Source organism: Penicillium antarcticum (assembly GCF_028974205.1).
Source record: "Penicillium antarcticum strain IBT 31339 chromosome Unknown utg000001l_segment0_segment0, whole genome shotgun sequence".
In the NCBI taxonomy this organism is placed as follows: domain Eukaryota; kingdom Fungi; phylum Ascomycota; class Eurotiomycetes; order Eurotiales; family Aspergillaceae; genus Penicillium; species Penicillium antarcticum.
In genome coordinates, this window is record NW_026695299.1 from 2232270 (window position 1) to 2253833 (window position 21564).

General features: G+C 50.9%; 8 protein-coding genes across 8 annotated transcripts; 5 read left to right on the top strand and 3 right to left on the bottom strand.

Moving 5' to 3' along the window:
• Positions 1-281: 281 nt before the first annotated feature.
• N7508_000832 (serine/threonine protein kinase CLA4) lies at positions 282-2873 on the bottom strand (the record flags this gene model as incomplete). Its single annotated transcript, XM_058458917.1, has 2 exons — positions 282-794; positions 849-2873. The coding sequence occupies 2 exons, from the start codon at positions 2871-2873 to the stop codon at positions 282-284; spliced, it is 2538 nt and encodes an 845-aa protein (XP_058325139.1).
• A 465-nt stretch (positions 2874-3338) lies between these two features.
• On the bottom strand, positions 3339-4719 carry N7508_000833 (NADH kinase POS5; the record flags this gene model as incomplete). The annotated part of the gene is made up of 3 exons (XM_058458918.1): positions 3339-4389; positions 4436-4550; positions 4611-4719. The coding sequence occupies 3 exons, from the start codon at positions 4717-4719 to the stop codon at positions 3339-3341; spliced, it is 1275 nt and encodes a 424-aa protein (XP_058325140.1).
• Positions 4720-5182: 463 nt separating this feature from the next.
• On the top strand, positions 5183-6468 carry N7508_000834 (lysophospholipid acyltransferase family protein; the record flags this gene model as incomplete). The annotated part of the gene is made up of 2 exons (XM_058458919.1): positions 5183-6036; positions 6084-6468. The coding sequence occupies 2 exons, from the start codon at positions 5183-5185 to the stop codon at positions 6466-6468; spliced, it is 1239 nt and encodes a 412-aa protein (XP_058325141.1).
• A 363-nt stretch (positions 6469-6831) lies between these two features.
• On the top strand, positions 6832-10454 carry N7508_000835 (putative RNA polymerase II transcription elongation factor (Ctr9); the record flags this gene model as incomplete). Its single annotated transcript, XM_058458920.1, has 2 exons — positions 6832-7686; positions 7743-10454. The coding sequence occupies 2 exons, from the start codon at positions 6832-6834 to the stop codon at positions 10452-10454; spliced, it is 3567 nt and encodes a 1188-aa protein (XP_058325142.1).
• Positions 10455-11529: 1075 nt separating this feature from the next.
• N7508_000836 (uncharacterized protein) lies at positions 11530-12647 on the bottom strand (the record flags this gene model as incomplete). The annotated part of the gene is made up of 3 exons (XM_058458921.1): positions 11530-12159; positions 12358-12501; positions 12552-12647. 3 exons carry the CDS (start codon positions 12645-12647, stop codon positions 11530-11532), a joined length of 870 nt encoding a protein of 289 aa, XP_058325143.1.
• Positions 12648-14171: 1524 nt separating this feature from the next.
• Positions 14172-14410, top strand: N7508_000837 (uncharacterized protein; the record flags this gene model as incomplete). The annotated part of the gene is made up of 2 exons (XM_058458922.1): positions 14172-14335; positions 14398-14410. 2 exons carry the CDS (start codon positions 14172-14174, stop codon positions 14408-14410), a joined length of 177 nt encoding a protein of 58 aa, XP_058325144.1.
• An 849-nt stretch (positions 14411-15259) lies between these two features.
• On the top strand, positions 15260-16327 carry N7508_000838 (uncharacterized protein; the record flags this gene model as incomplete). Its single annotated transcript, XM_058458923.1, has 1 exon — positions 15260-16327. The coding sequence occupies one exon, from the start codon at positions 15260-15262 to the stop codon at positions 16325-16327; it is 1068 nt and encodes a 355-aa protein (XP_058325145.1).
• Positions 16328-19145: 2818 nt separating this feature from the next.
• Positions 19146-21382, top strand: N7508_000839 (uncharacterized protein; the record flags this gene model as incomplete). Its single annotated transcript, XM_058458924.1, has 2 exons — positions 19146-19602; positions 19659-21382. 2 exons carry the CDS (start codon positions 19146-19148, stop codon positions 21380-21382), a joined length of 2181 nt encoding a protein of 726 aa, XP_058325146.1.
• Between the last annotated feature and the right edge of the window lie 182 nt (positions 21383-21564).

The window sequence follows — 21564 nt, forward strand, 5'->3', positions numbered from 1 at the left end:
AAAAAGAAATCGCAGAAACAAAAGTGGGAGAATGAAAATGGAAATCAGATCAAACGCCGTGGATTATCGTTCAGGATTGTGTGTATGAGAGTAGCCGAGCGTCTCCAAGGGACATTGGAGAGAAACAAGCACAAAACAGGAGAGAAAAAAATAGGAAGAATAGGGAAGAGACCGATACCGTTGTTCCTGTTGAGATCGTGAAGGAACATGAATGTGAACATCTAAACGAAGACGCGCGCGTAAATGGGACCCATATGTGCTCCAGGTTTGCGGTAAATCAATTACTGGCCATTAGCCTTCTTCCAGCGGAGGAGCTCGGCCAAGCTAGCCAAGCTGCAGCCCGTCTGTAGGAACTCGTGAGCCAAGAGCTCGTCGGCCGTGGCACGGCTGCGGACATCGACGCATAGACAGACGCTCAGGAAGGCCTTGAGCTCCTTGCTGAGCTTCTCGGGCTTCTTGAGACGGGGAGTTCCGTTGGTTGCAATGAGGTAGAGGGCCTTGAGGGGCTCTTCGTTGAGGTATGGGGGCTCAGATTCAATCATTTCGATGGCCATGATTCCCAGTGACCAGCAGTCGACCTTGGGGCCGTACTCCTTTTGCTTGACAACCTCAGGGGCCATCCAGTAAGGAGTACCAACCATGGTTGCACGCTTGCTCTTGGACTCGGTCAGCTTGGCACAGAAACCGAAATCGGTGATCTTGACGTTGCCGACGCGGTCGAGCAGGACGTTGTCACTCTTGATATCACGGTGGATGATGTTCTGGCTGTGCAGGTGAGCCAATCCCCTACAGGTCTTTGCGAGAAAAGTCAGTAATTGCGAGTAAAACATGAATCATATCCGACTTACCTCGACACAAATAGTTGCAATCTGATTTTCCGTAATGACTTGGTTGTTGTCAATCACATCAGTGAGAGCACCGCCCTCCATGAACTCCATGACGACCCAGAGCTCATTGCTCGACTCCTGCAAGAACGAGTCGAGGAAATTGACAATGTTGGCATGTTGGCTGTCCTTCATGACAATAATTTCGTTGACGATCAACTCCTTACGGGGCTGGCTACGCAGATCCATTTGCTTGATAGCCACCTGGCATCGGGGACCGTACTGGCGATAAAGCTCCTTGGCAACGCCGGAGGTAGCACCCTCCTTAACACGTGCGACATACACGGATCCAGAGGCACCTTGTCCAATCTTGCGTTGCTTGCTGTATGAATCGTTGGGGTTGTCCTTGGACACGACCGAGCGAAGTCGATCCATGACCTCGTTCTCGGACATGGCGGACATGCGCACCTCTTTCTGGCGTGGCTCCGGCTTCTTGGTCAAAGCAGCTTCGGCCTGGCGAACGCCATCGGGGACGTTCTGCTTGGCTCCATTTTGCTTGTTGGCAATGTTTAGAGGTTTCACAGCTTGGACAGGGGCGGGCAGACGTGTTGGAGGGGGTCCTTGAGCCTGTTGACCCTTGGAGCCATTCTGTTGAGGACGGTTTGCGGAACTGGGAGCGCGAGCATCGTTGGGGGGATAGCGCGAGCTTGGAGAACCCTGGCGATCGTCGGTTCGTGGGGCACCAGGGGCACGGGGGGCGCCTTGGCCATACGGACTCTGTGAAGGTGGTGCCGGTGCGGGTCGCTGTGCGGTCAACTGTCGCGGGTCTTGAGGACGAGCACCAGCTCCTGGAGCCTGAGGGGCTGGGCGACTTGGCTGGTAGCGGCTGTTGCTGGACGTGTCTTCTCCGCCATAGCCACCAAGTTCCTGCTTGGCCATGGGTGTGCGGGTCTGGGGAATGGACTGGTTGTATGCATCTTGCTCCTCCTTGCGACGGAGATCTTCCAACCGGCGACGCTCCTGCTCAGCCAATTCCTTCATATGATCGGCTTGTTTCTGCTGTTCGGCGGCACGCTCAGACTCTCTGCTTTGTGGGGAGGAAACTGAGCGCATGGCACTGTCAGATTGCTTTGACTGGCCGCTATCAAGACGCTGCGCTGGACCTGGTGGAGGAGGTCGCGGGGGTGCAATGGAACTTCCGACACTGTTGCCATATGACTTGGCTCCATTGCCGGAGGGTGTGTTCATACCAGCGTAATATTGGGGGTTCTGTTCACGCATCTTGATATCTGAGTAGAATTCAAGGACCTCAATGACAGCTTGTGGGTTCTTCTTATAATCCTCCTTGGTGATGGCTGAAGCTGTCAGAAGCTTCTCCCATTCTGGAGGCAAGCCTACAAAGGCGCCAGTCTTGGGGTCAAATCCGACATGGACGCGGTGACTGAAGTTGGTCGGGTTGCTGACTCCACCCATACCGGGGCATCGCTCGTAGATCTTGTCGATCCATTCATAAATTTCATCGTCGGATTTAACTTCACAGGTGATGGTTTTGGTAGGCAAGTCCCGAGTAAGAAGGGCAGATTTCGACGAGGCATCTTTCGGGTTGGCGAGACGAGTGACCTCGAAAGCCATCTTGGATTCCTCCGAGCGAGCCACTGCGGTAACAGACGAAAGTGGGAAGGAGATCACCACCTTGCTCGAGTCATTCTTCAGGAATTCGAGTTTGTACTCGCGCAAGATCAAGTATCTCGAGTTCCACGTTGCCAAGAACTTGTCCTCTTTGCAGCGAACATGGCCCTCCTTGATAATCGTGATTCCACTTTGAGTATTGCTCCGACTCATGGCGAGAGACGGGCTACTGGTATTAGGGAACAGTGACAGATTGGCCGAGCCCGGGCCCGGTGTACTCGGCGAGTCCAAACTCATCTGGCCAAAGGAGGCAGTGGTATTGTTGGTCGGGAGAGTCAACTTTGGAGGACGATCGGTCGGGGGGCGGGGAGCGGGCCCCGGATTCATGAACTGATCCGGAGAGTACATATTGCTGTGCATTGTGAGTGGCATGTCTAGAGAAGAGGGGAGGAGTGACGGACTTTCCATAGGAAGTCATGATAAAGGGGGAACGAATGCGCCGAGACCTCCTGAGGTCAGGACTAATTAACAGTTAGTCCAGGGGATGGTTTCACAGGCACAGGCACAGGCACAGGCCCGGCTTTGATCTGATGCATACACAAACAGGGTGTGGAGTGCAGGCAATGAGAGTGGAAAAAAGACAGGGGACCATACAAGAGAAATAACCAGGAGCCGTCCTCGCACTGCGAGGATGCTCAACGAAACGCAGTGATCAAAGCGAAGGTGAAAGATGAAGTTGGTGGGGGAAAGAAGGTGAAAGGGGTCCCCTGAGATGGAGACGTTCATCTACAGAAAACAAGCCTCTGCCAATCACGAGAGCTGCACAGAACAGGGACATTGTATGTTGATATTTTTATAGTGATCGCATATGTTACAATTATCTCTTTAAGGCTCTCCAAAGGGATGGTTGAACTTCAATAGTCCATTTAGCCCTCCAACCCATCCCTCGTGGGCCTCACAGCCCACACTTCTCCGCATAACGCTGGGTACACCTCCCTGCCATTCATTCTCGCCATGACGCATCTCTTCATTCCAAACTCGGACTTCCATGCCAACTGCCATCCCTTGGCCCAGGTTGACCCCGTCTAGACTGACTTCGAGTTCGCGCCCGCGGTTCTTCTCGCTGAGCCGCAAAGTGATAGGCGTACTGGATGGGAGGACCAATGGGCGGAAGCTGAGGCTACGCGCGCAGATCGGGGTCAAGAGAATGGCTGGGACTAGTGGATGCACAATGCTACCCCCACTGCTGAGGCTGTATGCAGTACTCCCGGTCGGGGTGGAGATGATAATGCCATCAGCCACTGCTTCGGTGAGGAAACGCCCACCAACAAACACATCCACCACTGCCAAGTGTGGTTCCTTGCCGCGGTGGATGAGTAGTTCGTTCATCACATAAACTCCCTGACCCTGGTCTGTTTTAGTCCGGATCGGGGTAGTCTCAGCGCCGTCAGCAGTAAAGAACCCAACTTTCAGCCGGTTGCGCATCAAAATGCGTGCCCCGCGAGTTGAGCCCATTGATTTCCCTCGAACAGAAGACCATCCAGTTGGGCCCATCTCGGATTCATGTCCGGAAAGTTCCGTTGCCGCGGACTTCTCAAGCACGGGAGTGCGATCTCCTGCCCCAGCCCCAGACATGTAGACCTCTCGGAAGGCTCTTTTGAATTCCGAGAATTTCCATTCACTCAGAAATCCTAGTGTGCCCATGCTAAATGACAAGACGGGTGGGACATTCGAGCAGGTTGCGAAAAGCGAGGAGGCATGTAAGATGGTGCCATCTCCGCCTAAAGTCACCGTGAGGTCAACTTTCTCGTGCAATGCAGTTGGCTTTTCGTCAAGACATGCTGAATAGACGGGAAAGGGAAGTGACGAGTGTACTTCGGCGGCGGTCTTCGACTCGAGAATGACTCGGATGGATGGGTATACGGAGGAAATATGGCTGAGAAAATGAGTCTATATAATCGCTCATGAAAACTGTAACATACTTAACGAATTCGATCAAAGAATCGGTCACAGCTGGGGCGCAATCCTTGCGCACCAGGAAGATGTTGCGTGGCGGTGCCGGCCACTGAAGAGAAAGGAGCTCCCCATCACAGGATTCTACCAGAATCAGCCTCAGAACGAAATGGATGACCATTCAGTCACCTCAATGACCCACACCTTGGTATTTTGGTATCAGGCGCTGTGATAAAGCGCCAATGTCTTTGATCTCGTGACGCGGTATAGATGTGGAGAAGCAGCGAACAGAAGTGCGGAAGATGCGCTGCATTGTAAAAAATGGCCTATCCAGTCAGGTGTATCAGCCAGGAGACATCGAGTTGGGTTGGTTGGCGCTCACATCAATCCATATTATAGCCCAACTGTCCAGAGATGGGATGCAAGTGTGTTGTTGGTAAATTAAAGGTTCCAACAGAGAGCTATAGCTAGGCGGAGTAAATAGTTGACCGCCTTGGAGTGTGACGTTATGAGGGTTGGGCTGTCACGGGTTCGATCTGCTAACTCCGAGCCCACATTGTATTATTCCTCCCGGCCTTCCGGGGGATCGTTTACTCTTCTAACTCCCCTAGTCCCCTTGTGACGCGTTGATCGTCTTCATATCCTCTGCCTCGATATTGCGTGGGCTCCAAGCTCCCCTACCTAAGGTCTCAGAACTCTGGTCTGACCCCTCCAGCTTCAAGGATCTCCGGATCGTCAGATCCCAGATCCCAAATCCCAATTTCCAATTCTCCACCATGGAATCAGCCGAGATTCGACAGCGCAACCCAGTCAAAGATACCAGCGAGCTCCAGAGACTCTCCACCAAACCCCCCTCAGAGCCTCGCCTCAAGCATGGCGTTCCCATGCAAGTCCTACGGTCCCTGCTGCTGGCAACGTGGTTTAACAGCTGTTGTATGGCCATTTGTGTGACGCAATTGATCGGCTCCCCACTATATTTTGTCAACAAGGATTGGTATTATTCATATATGGCATACACGAAACAATGCTTTGGGCTGGTCATCACGGCTGCTACCCATTGGGCCTCCCCGACGCTCTTCCGGGTGAGCGGTGATGAAAGTGTCCGTGGTCAAATTCATCTCTCGAAAGATGGATTACTGGAGACATGTTTCCCAGAACGCCTAGTCATGATCTCGAACCACCAGGTCTACACCGACTGGATCTACCTCTGGTGGGTTGCATATACAAACACCATGCACGGCCGCATCTTCATCATCCTAAAGGAGTCGCTTAAGTATATTCCCATTGTGGGCACGGGCATGATGTTCTACGGTTTCATCTTCATGGCTCGCAGGTGGCAGTCTGACAAACCAAGGCTTCAGCATCGATTGGAGAAGCTCAAGACACGGCTTACTGGATCTAACTCAGCCCGCCCACAGTTTGATCCAATGTGGCTTCTAATTTTCCCCGAGGGAACAAACCTGTCCACCAATACAAAGGGCCGCAGTGACGCCTTTGGAAAAAAAATGGGTCTGCCATCTTTCAAACATCAGATTCTTCCGCGTTCTACCGGTCTGTTCTTCTGTCTCCAGCAATTGCGAGGAACCATAGACTGGGTGTATGATTGCACCATCGCCTATGAAGGACCACCGTATGTTTCCCCTACACATCTTCCAATCCATACTCACTGTTGTTTAGTAAGGGAAGCTACCCCGATAAATACTTCACACTCCGCTCCACATTCTTACAAGGAAGACCGCCAACTTCGGTCAACATGCATTGGAGACGTTTCGCCGTTTCTAAGATTCCTCTTGATGACCAGAAAGACTTTGAGGCCTGGCTGACACAGCGTTGGGCCGAGAAGGATGAACTCATGGATGAATACTTCGAAACAGGTCGTTTCCCGTCAGATTTGGCAGGTTCAGTCAGGGCCGATGACGCAGTAGATGGACAGGCAGTTGCTGCGTCGGCTGGCTATGTAGAGTCCTACGTCCGTTTGCACCATTGGATCGAGCTTGGTCTGATCTTTGTGGTCCTGCTCAGCCTTGCTCTCATTTGCAGATTCATCACCAGCTGGTTGTGAGTTGGACGTTTTGGAATTTCCCTAGATATCCCCCTAGAATCAGTAAATGGCATGGCTATTAGCTATTATCTATATTTATCTCCTTTTTTTTTTTTTTTGTGCCTGTTGATGCGACATTCATTGTTCAAATGTGGCTGATGTGGCGGTGCGGGCCAGCCACTCCTCTCAATTCTCAACTTCTCCATCGCCGCGCTCTTAACCTCCGAGATTCACTTTCGCGTTTTCTCCGACTAAGGGGTCGCTAAACTCGTTTGACCCAATTTTGATCTCATTTGATGGACCGTTTCACCTGATCATGAGTTGAGGCTCCAAAAATTCTACATTCATTCGCAAAGTGGCCTCATCCCTCCCGACGCTTCGAAGATGGCGCCTCTCGAAAATGGCCATTCGAATGGCCTGAATGGAGATCCTACCTCCGCCGCGAGCCCCCTGAGCAACGCTCGCTTTTCCGATATCCCCGATGCCATCGATATTCCCGCATCCAGCTTCGACAGTGAAGTCGAAGTCAGCTTGCTTGAGCTCCCCGATGACCCGACCGAGCTTTGCACTCTTCTGGAAAATGAAAAGGCGGCCAAAAACTTTTGGGTGATCATTGCGCTCGCTTATGCCAAGCGAAAGCAGTTCGATCATGCTATCGATATCCTGAACAAGGGTCTGGCCTCTGTGGCCCACGGAGCAACAAAGGAGAAACTCGGCCTTCTGGGCTGGGTCTGCTGGCTTCTCATGCTGAAGAGCCGATACGCTCCACGAGTCGCCCCAGATGGAGAACTCTATTCAGAAGCAAAGACCAAGGATCACTACCTCCAGCTCGCGACTTCGACGTTGAACGAGGCATCGCGTTTGAACCCGGCTTACCCGCCTCTTTTCCTGGCGCGTGGCGTCCTCTGTCTCCTCCGCGCATCGCTGTACCCTCCCCGCGCTGTTCGACCAGGGGCTATCGATACTTCTGAACGAGTCGAATCCCTGCGCCAAGCTTTGAAATGCTTCGACGAGTCATCCAAGGCTTTTGGTGGTCGGAACATCATGGCTATCATGGGACGTGCTCGGGCTCATTACATGTTGGGAAGACACGCGGAAGCACTCGAAGGATACCAGAAGGTTTTGGTTAAGATGCCTAGCCTCACAGACCCAGATCCTCGTATTGGTATTGGATGCTGCTTGTGGCAGCTTGGGTTCAAGGACCAAGCCAAGGCAGCTTGGGAGAGATCTCTGTCTCTCGTAAGCTTCGACTTCTGGAGTTTGATTGATATACAGTAACTGACATTTGCTCGCAGAACCCCGAGTCCAAGGTTGCCAACATCCTCCTCGCAGAATATTACCTCTACGACAGCTCCCGCCGAGCCACTACCGACCCTATGTTCGGTTCATTGTACAAGGTCGCCATGACCCAATACACACAAAAAGCATTTAAATTGGACAAAGAATATCCGATGACATGCTCCTTGTTCGCCAGCTACTTCCTCCTGCGCAAACAATACCCGACTGTCGAGACATTGGCACGCAAGGCAATTGAACATACAGATGTCATGCCTATTGCAAGTGACGGTTGGTACCTCCTTGGCCGCAAGTCACACTACGAAGGCGATGCTGCCCGTGCTGCGGAGTTTTACAACCGTTCCGACCAGGCCCGTGGTGGAGGTGACAAGGGCTACCTTCCCGCCAAGTTCGGCGCTGTACAGATGCAGATCTCGAACAAGGACTTCGATGGTGCCAAGTTCCGATTGGAGAAGATTGTCCAGCAATCCAAGAACCCGGAGGCGATGATTCTTCTGGGTGCTATTCATGCGGAAGAAGTCTTTGCTGCCCAGAAGGCTGGTAGCAAGGAAGATAAGTCGACTGAGATCAAGCGGGCCATCACTCTCTTGGAGTCTGTGCGCTCCATGTGGAAGGATGAGAAGCAAAAGCTTTCACCTGATGAGTCGGTTTTGGTCTACCTTTCTCGTCTTTATGAGAATACATCTCCAGATAAGAGCATGCAGTGCCTGACCCAACTGGAGCAGATTCAGATTGCTAGCATCCCCGAAGATGCTCGGCCGGAGGGCATCGAGGATGAGGATTCAATGAACGCTGCTCTCCGAGAGAGTCTGCCGCCGCAGCTTCTCAACAACATGGGATGCTTCCTGTACCAGCACGAGAAGATTGCCTTGGCCCGTGGCATGTTCCAGTCCGCGCTGAACGCTTGTGTGCAATCAGAAGATAGGGAAGATGGCACTGACACCGATGCGCTCATCACGACAATCAGCTACAACCTGGGACGAACATACGAATCGGCAGATATGTGGGATGAAGCCAAGAAGGTCTACGAAGGTGTTCTTGAGCGTCACAGTGATTACACAGAGGCCAGTGCGCGTCTGACTTATATCGCTCTGCGTCAAAGCCCCACAGACGAGGGACCCAAGAAGATCACCCAGCTTTACGAGGCTGAAAACACAGACGTGGAAGTTCGTGCACTGTTTGGATGGTACCTCAGTAAATCAAAGAAGCGAGTCACCAACATTGGCGAAGACACCGAGCAACGCCATTTCAAGCACACACTGCAGCATTACGACAAGCATGACCGATATGCGTTGACTGGGATGGGCAATATCCATCTCCTTGCCGCTCGTGACATGCGCCGTGGCACTGACCAGGAGAAGGAGAAGCGCCGCAAAGTCTACCAGCGTGCGGTTGAATTTTTCGATAAGGCTCTGCAGCTGGACCATAAGAACGCATATGCTGCTCAGGGTATTGCAATCGCTCTCATTGATGACAAGAAAGATCACAGTGGTGCAGTGCAAATCCTGTCCAAGATCCGCGACACACTCAAAGACCCCAGCGTCTACCTCAACCTGGGCCATGTGTTTGCCGAGCTCCGACAGTTCTCACGCTCAATTGAGCACTATGAGACTGCATTGGCCAAGGATCGTGCCCGCGATGTGCAAATCCTGGCCTGTCTCGGCCGTGTATGGTGGTTGCGAGGTAAACAAGAAGCCAACTTGGCAGCCATGAAGACAGCACTGGACTACGCTCAGCGTGCCCGCGCCGTCTCCCCCGACCAGCTTCACCTGCAGTTCAACGTCGCTTTCGTCCAAAACCAGATCGCCTCGCTCGCTTACGGTCTACAGACTACCCAGAAGACGCTCCAGGACGTCCAAGAAGCCGCCGATGGTCTCAAGGAGGCCATTGAAACCTTTGAACGTCTCTCCAAGGAGAAGAACCCGCCATATCCTAGCGCCGCTTTGGAGCAGCGAGCCAACATGGGTCGCACGATCAGCAAGCAACTCGACCGAGCCATGCAGAGCCAGAAGGAGTACGAGGAGAAGAACGCCGCTAAACTCCAGCAAGCTCGTGAAGCCCGCGAAGAAGCACAGCGCATCCGTGAAGAGGAGCTGCGCAAGGCTCAAGAAGTCGAAATGGAGCGCAAGAAGCGCATAGCCGAGGAGCGCGCAGTGATGGTCGAAGAGGTGCAGCGCCATGCCGCCAAGCGCGCTGAGGATGAGCGTGCTCGCGAGGAAGCCGAGTTGACGGCCGACTCCGAGACCGGTGAACAAATCAAGCGCAAGAAGAAGCCCGCCGCCAAGCGCAAGAAGAAGGGTGGAGACGACTTCATTGCCGACGATGAGGATGGCGAGGCTGCTCGCAGCGGTGCCGAGAGCGACGGCGAGGCGGTACCTAAAAAGCGTCGTCGTCTGGGCCGTCGCTCCGAGGGCAAGGCTCAGAGCGAAAAGGCTCACAAGGAGACTCCCGGTAAGTATAAGAGCAGTGAGATGGTTGTGGACTCGGATGATGAGCCTGCATCCCCGGGCGCAGACAAGGAAGATCTCTTCGACGACGACGAGCCCGCACAGGAAGATGCTGCTCCGCGTCGTCGGGGCAAGGCTTCTCGTCGCATTGCGGATGACGATGATGAGGAAGAGGCCGAGGCCGAGGCACCCGCTGAAAACGACGATGACTTGTTCGGCGAGGAGGATCCCAAGCCTGCTGAGGACACGGAGATGCAGGATTGATTTGCCATATTACCTGACTGTTGTTTCTTTTCCTTTCCAGTTTCCCAGGCGTTCGGGGAGGGAGGGCATTCAATCTCATTTGATACTTGCCTCCGATGGGGTTTCGTCCATGTGTAATTATTAGCCTGCGTTCTACAAAAACCTGAATTCAGTTGCCAGTTCACAGTATGTAAAGAATCACATTACATCCATACTACTGTATGCCTCCCCGATAACTTACCAAACCAAAATGCCGCCACACCAAGCCACGGGGCCTCGGTACCAAGCTTGTCAAACAGACACAGAAACCCCCGTCCCTAGAATGGAAACACGGAATTCCATCGGAAGATCCTGAGACCAGATCTAGACACACTATCCAGACATGGACAAGGATAAATAGATTAAACCCGCAAATTAATCGTCCGAGCCCACCCCGACAGTCCACGGCATATGTCAGATCGAAGACCGTGGAAATCTTTGCCGAGATAGGAGAGCTTAATAGATTTCAATTCCAGCTGAACTAACACGCTAAGTGATAGTGTTCCTAGGGGCGATAGATGCAAATGTAACGTTGATATCTTAGGTCCGAGTCATCCTGGTCACTGGCTGGTGTTGGTTTTGCCCGTGTGCTCACTGGTCGAGTTTATTGTGTACTATATCTCTCCCTGGACTCTTCGATGGGGCTATGTACTCGGTTCAATGCAACTACATTAGCTGCCTCGGTCTTCGGGTTGGTGTCATGCAGGTTGGTGCGCGGGCTGTGCGGGCTGTGCGGGCTTGTGTCAGCGTGGGATTGGCATGGGCATGGGCATGGGCATGGGCCTTGGGGCTCTGGTCTTTCGTTTCTCAGGAGCTCAGGTATTGGATTATTTCTGGTGTGCTCATCCTGTGAAATGTATGTGCCTGTTGTGTAGTGGATCGTAAGGCAGCAGCTAATAGTCCCACCTTGCCCTACACTATTTTAGAATCTCAAAATCCCACAGATCACAAATCATGAGTAGGTCATGACAATTCATCCACAGCGGATATGTCGACCTGTAAAATATAAATTACGGGTCCATTGTGCAAGTGAGACACTGTCTGTCTACAGGATAGCCTAATGCACCAAACCTTTCCGTTTAGGTAACAAACCCACAAGAAACAACGCTGCTCCAATTCCCAGATAGCGCCCCAGGATATTCAGACAACTCATCACCCAGACACACACTGGGCTTGGGTATCCACCTACCACTGCAGCTAGGTAGAGAGGGTATAGTAAGGTGAGGCCGGCACCGGTCTGGACTGCTTCAATGGCTTGGTTGTTTTTCTTTCCGTGTTCTGTGAGACCGAGTTTGAATGGGACGGATTGGCAGATGTCAATTGCCAATTGTTTGGTTAGATAGTAGATATTGAAGTACTGGTCTGGGTGGCTTTCGGTGGGAGTGGCCGTGCAGCGCATAGATGGTTTCAGGTGGGACAGTAGGAGACTGCTGACCAGAATGCGAGTGCTGCGATAGCTGTTCCAGATATCACATGCTTCGACAGATGTATAGATGTGGAAATTCCCGTCGTAGTGAGAGATGTGTCGGCTCTCATTGACAGATGAATTCTTTCCATTCCATGTTCCAATTATGAAGGGAAAGTTGGCGAAAAGTTCTCGGGAAAACTCTTCCAGTTTTGTGTCAATTTCCATGGCCATTGATAATACCATGGTATCATCTCGAAGAGCACCGTCCTTGATATCAGCCTGGAAATTGCAAAATCCGGCGGACAATTTCACTAGTTGGTTTCTTTAAGTTCCAAGGAGATCAATCTGAAATTTAGATGTCGTCCGATCATGTAAGTCGATCAAAAATCTCTGGAAACCGTTCCATTGGTTGAAGACAACCCAGAAGCTAAAGATATCAGCAATGGTACTAGTCAACAGAATGTCTCTACCTCTTACCGCTGTATTCCTGAGTGCACTGAACATATCAAACCCACCTTCATATTGAAGCTGCTCTCCATCACGGAGTTCAAGTAACACAGCAGCACCATGTGTATGCGTCAACCAGGACTCGATTGATTTGGGTCTTTCAAAGGCAATGATCTGAAGAATGAGATTTGATATACGTAGACAGACCCTGGTGTAACGCTTACCTCATACAATGAGAGACATAGTATAGCGGCGAGTGTCGTTTCAGTACTCGCCTGGCTGGGATCATTAATAGCGGCATTGATCCCTCGCAGGGCCATGTCATACTCCTTTCTCGAAGAGAATCGTAGATCTGATGAATTATGGAGATTCCCGAGATTTGCTAGTCCCACTGAGGCGATGCTGGCTATTAATGCTTTCTGGCTTTCTGGAGCTGCTGATATCAGGTTTTGGTTCACGTGGCAGGTTGATAAATAAGGAAGATTGAGCCATGAGTATGCTTTCGAAAAGAAGCAAGAAGCTTGTTGCGTGGAAGATTTGGTCGTTCACAAACGTGAATAATGGGGATAGACAATAGATATTTTTGTCCTTTTGGCTGTCGTCATTCGTTTGATAGACATGATTATCCTGTATCGAGTGGATTTGAGCATGCTGTCCAGCAGTGTCACTCAAAACTGAACCAGTAGTCCTTGACCTCTGGATAAGTCTGAGTCTCATTTCGAAACCACGATGAAAGCTCATCTCGATAACCTGGGCAGGCTCGAGTAGCTTTCCGGCATTGTAAGCATGTAGGTCGAGCTCGATCACACTTTATAGCAAATCTTGACATTAGCAATGACTTGATTGCGCTGAGAGGGTGACTTGCGCTGATTTTTCTCGCTCGGCATGCATGGCACCCCTGGCTGGGTCTGCCGCAGTAGACCATGGAAGACTGTCTCTATGGATTATATGTGAGAGAGGCCACAGATAAAGATATATTTGAAGAGCTATGCAGCTGCCTGGTTAACAAGTCCTCATGGTACGGTGGTCAGGCTAACTGCATTAGGGATCCAGGGCGAGACTAGCGATATAAGGGTATTTCATTGGTCCATAGAGCTATTGGATCCACTCTATTCTGTAGAAAACGCTTCACTGGATGTTCGACTTTTGGAATAGAAGTACTTTCAACCACTTTCTCACCTTGTTTATTTGTCTCATGATGGGACTGGACTATCGGCACGGTATCTCCCTACTAGAGGTCCCCCTATCTTTCTCCCTACCTTCTTCATTGCTCTTTGGGTATCCTCCAAACATGGATTTAACAAGTCAGGGTGGATAGCTTTGGCTATTTTCTCGCTCGTTCATGTGATCGGTTCACGCTGCCAGATATCTGGCCACGATATCCAACCCTACATCGACGAATCTATATCGCTTGGGCTGTCTGTAACTCAATTGGACTGTCGCCATTGACTGTGGCTTGTGTTGGTCTTTTGGCTCGGGCTAAGTATTTCAACCTCTTTTTTGGGGCTACCAAATCTCACTACTGTCCCTTTTAGGAACAAAACTCTGAAACAAAGATCCGGAAAAGATGTACATCGACGCTTCTTCTCTCAGTCAACCTCGCCACTCTAGCAGCTGTGATCTTGAGTATTATCGGTGCGACAAAAAATCTCCAACAGTGTCCATGCCTCTACAACAAACTCACTATCCAAGATTGGGGTGTCTATATTCCTAGTTGCTTGGGCCGGCCTAGTCTTGATCCTATTCCTGATTTGAATGCGCTGCCGTCAAATCGAAAATGGAGAACATAGACTAGTCCTTGCGGTGGAGCTTCTCTTTTATTCATTCGAATCGTCTACTCCCTGATGGCGGCTTCCTCGGGTGACTCGAAAGTCCACATGCTCACCGGGAATCCTACTATTGTGTTGGTCATGGCTGTTCTCGAGGATATAGCTATCGTTTGGATGTGTCTAGGTACTGATCTTACATTGTCTGCACCAGTTGTCACCAGTGACCAGTTGTTCGTCCGGTGAGATATTTGCCCATCCGCATTTAAAGCAAGGGAGAAGCTAACGTACGCTTTTTCTTCAGGCAGGAAGAATAAATCTAATGACATGGTATGGTCGTCGAGATCAGGCAATATATCTGTAATTTTTTTGATTGGCATTTAAGAAATTTACGGTTTGGGGTTTCCCTGGGTCTTTGAAGGGTAGGACGTAACCTGGACCTGGTTGAGCTTGAATGGAAGAGTACAGTATACATATTTACGGACACCCCCCATTGGATTTAAACTTTTATGCTAGGTAGCATTTGCAATTGGACAACTCAACTGCCTTTATGCCTGCTATCAATTCCGCATTTTACTTAGTGCAAAGAAGAAAGTGACCAAAGCCAGGGTAGGATTTAGTGAAGCGATGATATCAACGGAGCCGCCCAGGGGTGGTTCACCGCCCAAAAAGTCAATGATCAACAACCCCCCGAGCTCTCCACCACCGACCTCTGCAGAGTTACCAAGAGCTTATCTCTTGAAATCTTTCCAGATATCTCCACATTCTTACTGCAACATCCAATTGAACTGAACCACCGCAACCCTAATTGGATATCCAATGTAGCGCTTCTGCTTCTATGTCATCGATTTGTCACCTACACTAGCTATGACACCTACCAAAAGTGCCTAGCTAGTCGGCACTTAGTGGATACAACCAGATTTGATCGTGACAGTTCCTGAAACACGACAGTTACCATGCCGCAAGCATCACTTCAGAGACTGGGTACTTAAATATCCCAATCTTCTCTCGTGGAGACTGGACTCTCCATCCTCCTTGCCAGACATTGACAGTTCCTTGTGAGTGAGTACATCCCAACCTATATCAGGCATAGCGACTATATTGGCCTGTATAGCAGTCCAGCCTCGTTCAAATTCTAATCAATATATTAGTTGCATCTCATCAAAATGCGTTACGCACTCGCAGCTCCAGCCCTGCTGGCCGTGACAGTCATCGCCGCACCTGTCTCCAAACCCGACGAGGAAGCCAACAACCTGGGTATCGACAACATCGATCTCCCCCAGCTGGCAGTCAAGAACATTCCCAAGCGCGATGAGGATGTCAATATTGACAGCATCAACCCTGGTGTTGGCATTCCTACCCTCACCGTTCCCACTTTGAAATCCAAGCGTGGTGATGGTGATGATGGCTTGCTCGACGGGCTTGATCTTGGTGTCGACGTTCTCAAGCGTGAAATTGATGCCGAGGACGAGCAGCAACAGGAAAGTAACGACGGTGTGCTCGGTCTCGGTTTCCTTGGTTTTACCAAGCGCGAGGACACCCTGCTCGGTAGCGAAAACCTCACTGTCGATACCTTTACGGAGATTGATGACACACTTGATGGCATCCTTGAAAAACGGGATGGAAGCCTGACCAGCGGTGATGGTGGCGACGGTGACGCCGACAGCGAGCTCATCGAGGATGCCGTGGACTCGGCTGAGGGCGTGCTTGGAAAGCGTGAAGAAACCATGACCACCGGTGGTCACGATGGCGGCGACGACGATCTCGCTGAGATTGTGGACACTGTTGAGGATCTCCTCGAAAAGCGGGATGACAGCATCCTCACCGACGGCGATGAGAATGGCAGCAACTATAAAAACAACGGTAACGATGGCATTCTTGGCACGGGTATCCTTCGCAAGCGGGGCGATGGCGATGATGATGATGATGAAGATGATGATGAAGATGATGATGAAGATGATGATGAAGATGATGATGATGAGGGCTTACTTGGCCTGGGCATCGGTCCTCTTCGCAAGCGAGGCGATGGCGATGAAGATGATGATGAGGGCTTACTTGGCCTGGGCATCGGTCCTCTTCGCAAGCGAGGCGATGGCGATGATGATGATGATGATGATGAGGGCCTTCTTGGCCTAGGCCTCTTCGATATTCTCAAGCGGGAGCAAGACACCAGTATTGGAGGGATTGGTGGTGTTGATGCTGGCACTCCTGTCTTGGACATTGTCAACGCCTAAATGACACACCAAGCCCAAAATCTGTGTATGTCCCCTTTCAAGGTCAAGCAAAGCAAAGCTAACAAATAATATAGAATCTGGTGGCTGATTGATCGAGGGAATGGAATAAGAGGAAATTGGCGTTATGAACTTAAGATATGATTTACTTACGCTTAATGTCTAATGCACAGTATAGGCTATACCTTGAATGGAAGGATCCTCTTTCACCTTGGGAATACTAGTGTAGATCACACGATGCACGACTAGTACAGGTAAATGCAATAGTCCGATCGATGTATCAATATATATAAAATGACCAGTAAAGACACAAACATTGGCCAAACGTTGACCAGACACGAAAGATGGAAGGGATCCCCTGCAAACAACCAGGCACAAGCCGTGCAATCCCGGCCAGTTCACCGATCAATGCCAGGTTACATTGATGGTCTCCCTCTAGTCGCACATAGTTGCATCAATAGTCAAGTCGATTGAAGAACATCAAAGGGTGAGGACCATTCCGGCTATTGATGGGATTTGCCCCCAGCACTTACGTCGATAGTGCGAGAATGCCCCCCATCCAAACTCCATTCAAACTCCACAGGTGGTTCTAACGACGGATATTCAATATAGTCTACCCAGATAAGCGACCGTTAGCTGTCCAATAATGTAATTAACTTATATTAGTTAGCGCTAGGGGATGGTATGATCTAGTACGACCTAGTAGTGTGATCCTGCCTCGCGGCAGGTTACATAGGGCATGAAAGGATCTACCAACTGTTACTACCGTACTCTTTATTCCGTGCCAGACTCTGTCTAATACAGAACAAGCGAAATACTGACTGTCGATCTCGGGAAGTGGCCAGGAGAAACACACCGAACGTGTTCGTGTGAGCTTGAACCAACAATTAGTTTAGACCTGATACATAGCCCCAAAGTCAAAGCGAAACGTGCCTCGAACCTTGAGAGTTCCAGGGGTATTCTAGCTTCGGCTTTCTCAAACATAAGCCGTTATGGATTAAGTTAACGTTTCTCAATTTTGAGCAGTCCGTATAGTAAGGCTGAGCCCAAATCTGCGAGCAAAACGTTGGGTCTGTACAGACCTGTTGTGTCTGTCTCAGAGTGCCTATCCTTCCCTCTAATTTCGGGGCATATTCTATTTCTGCAGATCTGGCCTGAACGTGTGGGAACGGGGCGTGAGACGCTTGGACCTGGAACTCGGTTGTTCGCCGATGACGAGGTGATCATCGCGAACGGCCGGTGGAGATTGGCCTTCTTAAAGGGGAGAATAGTCTGAGTACACACAGTATGTGTATAGGGGGAATATACAAGCGTGGGAGAGTATACTTCCGTTGGAGGATGAGGCATATATGTACCACGGAAGCTGTAAGAGTGTACCTGCATCTACATGTACCCTCGTGTACCTTATCATGGTCAGCACTACGTGATGTACCTGATGGTACTCATGGACAGTTCTAGACGAGATCGTCAGGAGTCCCGCAATACTAGCGTGATACCAGTCCCGTCTTTTGTTTCGAGTCTTTTCACTGTATAATACAGTACTGTATGAAGTAGAGAGCACAGTGCTACCATATGTATATGCACATACCATCTACTGAGACACCGTTTCAACTGTAGGTTCATGTAAGGGAAACACATTTCACATTCTTCAGCTTCCGAGTTGGAAGGTGGTTTTACTTTATAGTTAGGAGTCACAGACAAAGTTACCGACAGAGTTAGAGAATACTCCGTGCTCTGTGCTTGTACATGTGCATGTACAGAGATAGGGGAACGGCACCCTCCGAGGCCCCCACCGATTATCCCCTACAGGCAGGCACAGGCAGGCACAGGCAGGCACAGAAACGGACAGGAATACGATCAGATCCTTACTCGTGCTTCGACAGGGATGTTCTCCGTAGGAACACAATATGCCGAGCACATGGGTAAATGTAATACAAAGACATTATGGGTCCCCACTGCCGGATTCCGTAGATTGCGATCGGTCTGTTCCAAGCCCTACTCAAAAACTGAACTAAAACACTAGACTATCATGAGATGAAAACCGTTGACCGAGGCTCCGCTGGGACGCGGGGAAGAGGCGCTTCGTGGCTGGTCTCGGGCTTTACGCAAGGATGTGGGAATAGGAATATTGTCCGAAAAACAGAAATAGAATGAGTGGAGGTGGAAAGGGAAAGTGGGATGAGTGAATTGTGCACTGTGGGAGACCTCCACTTACATCCTGTACGCGAGCTGATCATATGCCAAAGGAAAGTACAGTGGAGATAAGAGGTAGTCTATATCTATACCGATATATCTACTACAATATCTACATCTATATCCTATAGTTGTCCATGTCTATAAGTATCCGGTGAATTGGTACGCGTAATGGGCGTATCCATCCGTACCTGCCAGAAGCAGACTAGTGGAAGTCTTGTTCCCCACAATCTCACTTGGGCCCTGAGCACTAGAACCGTTGTGTTTCGGCTCCGTGATGCTGGGATTGTGTTCCGTGGTCTACTCTCTCATGGCCACTCACTTCCCTTCAATTCAAGTCAAGTCAAGTCATTCCTTTTGTATTGTACAGGTTAGCCCACGGCAGCCCGCATCGTGTAACTAGCAAATCTCTAACAAAGAGCAAATAAATGTTAAAAAGAATTGTGGAAAAAAATATATAAAAAGATAAACAAAAAGAAAAAGAAACACAAATATAAAACAATCTCAATACAATACCGTACCCGCCATAAAATACCCCTGAACCAGCCCGTGTATCGATTCTCTTCATTTATCTCCCGGCTCTCCCTCCTTTTTGCCCACGGGGATCTCCAGATGTTTGGTCTTCACAATGTCGACCTTTGCTCCTTTCCCGGCCAAGGGCCAATGGGACGATGATAGTGACCGTCCATCCACTCGTTCCTCTAATGAGCCGCCAGAGTATGCGGCTCATATCCGGTCGAGGTCAACTGCTCATGTGAATAGCCCGAAGCGTCTATCAGTCTTCAGTGGCCGTTCCAGAAGCAATACTACTACCTCGACCTCGACAACCTCTCGCCGGTCCCCAGGTTCATCCATGACCTCCGAAGGATCAATGCCTGAGGAGCGAACGGTGTCATCGCTGGGCATGCGTGCTGATAAGGATAAGCCGTCACGGTCCTTACTAGCACGTGGCAGTCGCATTCTGCGCCGTCAAGGTAGCAAGATCAACATTGTCGCCACGCTGGACGAGGAAGACGAGGCGGATCGCGAGAAGCCCAGGGCCGAGAGAGAGCTGTTTGGCCGTCGCGCCCGCCATAGCGAAAACCGTAAGTGCCCAAGCTATTAAGCTATGAAGCACGTGGACCCAATTGACCCAATGCAGATGAACGTCTGAAGAGCATCATCTCAGACCCATTCGACTTCCACCACTTGACTCATACCAACCCGTCGCAATTCCAGTTGTTGGATCAGACCCGTGAGAATGATCTCGTCACCGAATTCTCCGCCATCCGTGCATCTCAACGGCCCCAGACCGATCTTAAAGGCATCCGCGCCGAGAACATTCATTTCCGCAACTTCTCCACCGAAGACCTGGGTGCGTTTGGAACTGCCACCACGGTGGATGTCCCCAGTGTCAGTCCACCGGCTTCTCCAGATGGGTACCGTGGCCATGCACGTCGGGAATCTCGTGTGACCGAGAACTTCTCCCGGCCTGTCTCCAGATATCCCCGTTCATGCCCTACCACTCCCCCGCCGCCTGCTGTCCCAGAGGCCCCTCTACCTGAAACTGCCGAGCCCGCTCCTCGGGCCATTGATGAGATCCTAGGCTTGTCCACCAGCATGACATATCCGGAATGCTTGCAATCTGCCCAGCCAACCCGTTTCTTCAGTCCCGAGCCCACAGACGATAAGCCCAGAACGTCGTCCATGAGTAGCCACTATGATCTAGAGGATGTCCAGGAAGAGGAAGAGGAAGTGACTCGGTACTGGGATAGCCCTGAGTCTAGTATGGGAGGCCCTGTTTCCTGCGCAACTTCCCAGGCTAGTCCCAAGACCAGGGTCCGGTCAAGTCAGCCAAAGGCTCCGTTGTCGATCGATGTGGCCGAGGAGTTGTCCAGAAAGTTCTCCGAGGCACTTGGTTCGCCCACCCTGCCCCAGCATCTTCAGCACACTTCTCAAGCCCAGGTCCAGGTGACGCCGCCTCCGACCTCCAGCGTGCGTCAATTCTCGTATGACGATGAGATGTATGACTCGTGGGATGCGGATATCGACTATTGCTATGAGCATGCAGCCGAGTCCACCTCCAACTTTGACTGGTCGCGCACATCTCTGGACGAGAACCGTCCACAAATTGGTATTGCCTGCAGTGATGGTCCCTGGCTGTCACCAAAGACCCGACACCTCCAGCCCAGCCCGTTGAGCACCTCTGCTCTGCCCACTCCAGATTTGGACCCTAGCCCTGCCCAGTCGGCTATGCCGCACTCAGCCGCCACTCCTTGTGATTATGAGCCAGATTATATCGCTCGGCCCGGTGACTATTTCCCAGTCAGTTCCTCGATCCTGCCATCGTCCCTGGGCAAACAACTTCCTCACGAGCCGTTGTATGAGGAGTACCTGGCAACTGATGGAGAATCAGATCGTCACTATCCCTTCTCGGGCATGATGGGCAACCCCATCTCTCCCCGTAACAGCTTTTCCCCTATCAGCAAGTGCAACTCCCAGGAGAGCTTGATGCTCTCCCGCGCGGCCTCGATTGCCCGCAAGCACCGCTCCTCGGTGTCAACCACCAGCGTACCGGAGCTCATCCACAGCCTGTCCAGCAGCCGCGAGCTGATGCCGACTGACCGTTTGACTGCCGTCGAAGCCCTGGCCCGCCCTTCTTCATCTTCCAATCATCGCCAAACCAAGAGTCTGGCCGAGGCACACCTTCTTCAGAATGCTGAAGATGAAACCATGCCTCCATTCCTTCACGACCGGACTAAATCCACCTCCGAGGTGGAAGTCCGATCGATCGAAGCCCCGCTGCCTCCGCTGCCTCCTAAAAATCCCAACCGAAAGAAGAGCAGGACTCCATCTTACTCTCTCTTCCCAACCACTGCTCAGTAAAAGTGATGGTCAACTCTTCCTTCTGTTTTCTTATCATCTCACCCCTTGCGTCTTATCGAGGGTATCAACTCTCGCTTCCCGACCCTTTGTGGTCTACGAGTCACGATCTGTGTTTTCCTTGTGTCTTTATCTGTCTGTTTAACATGTCTGTGAGCCATATTTTCCGTTTGTTTTTGGTTTCA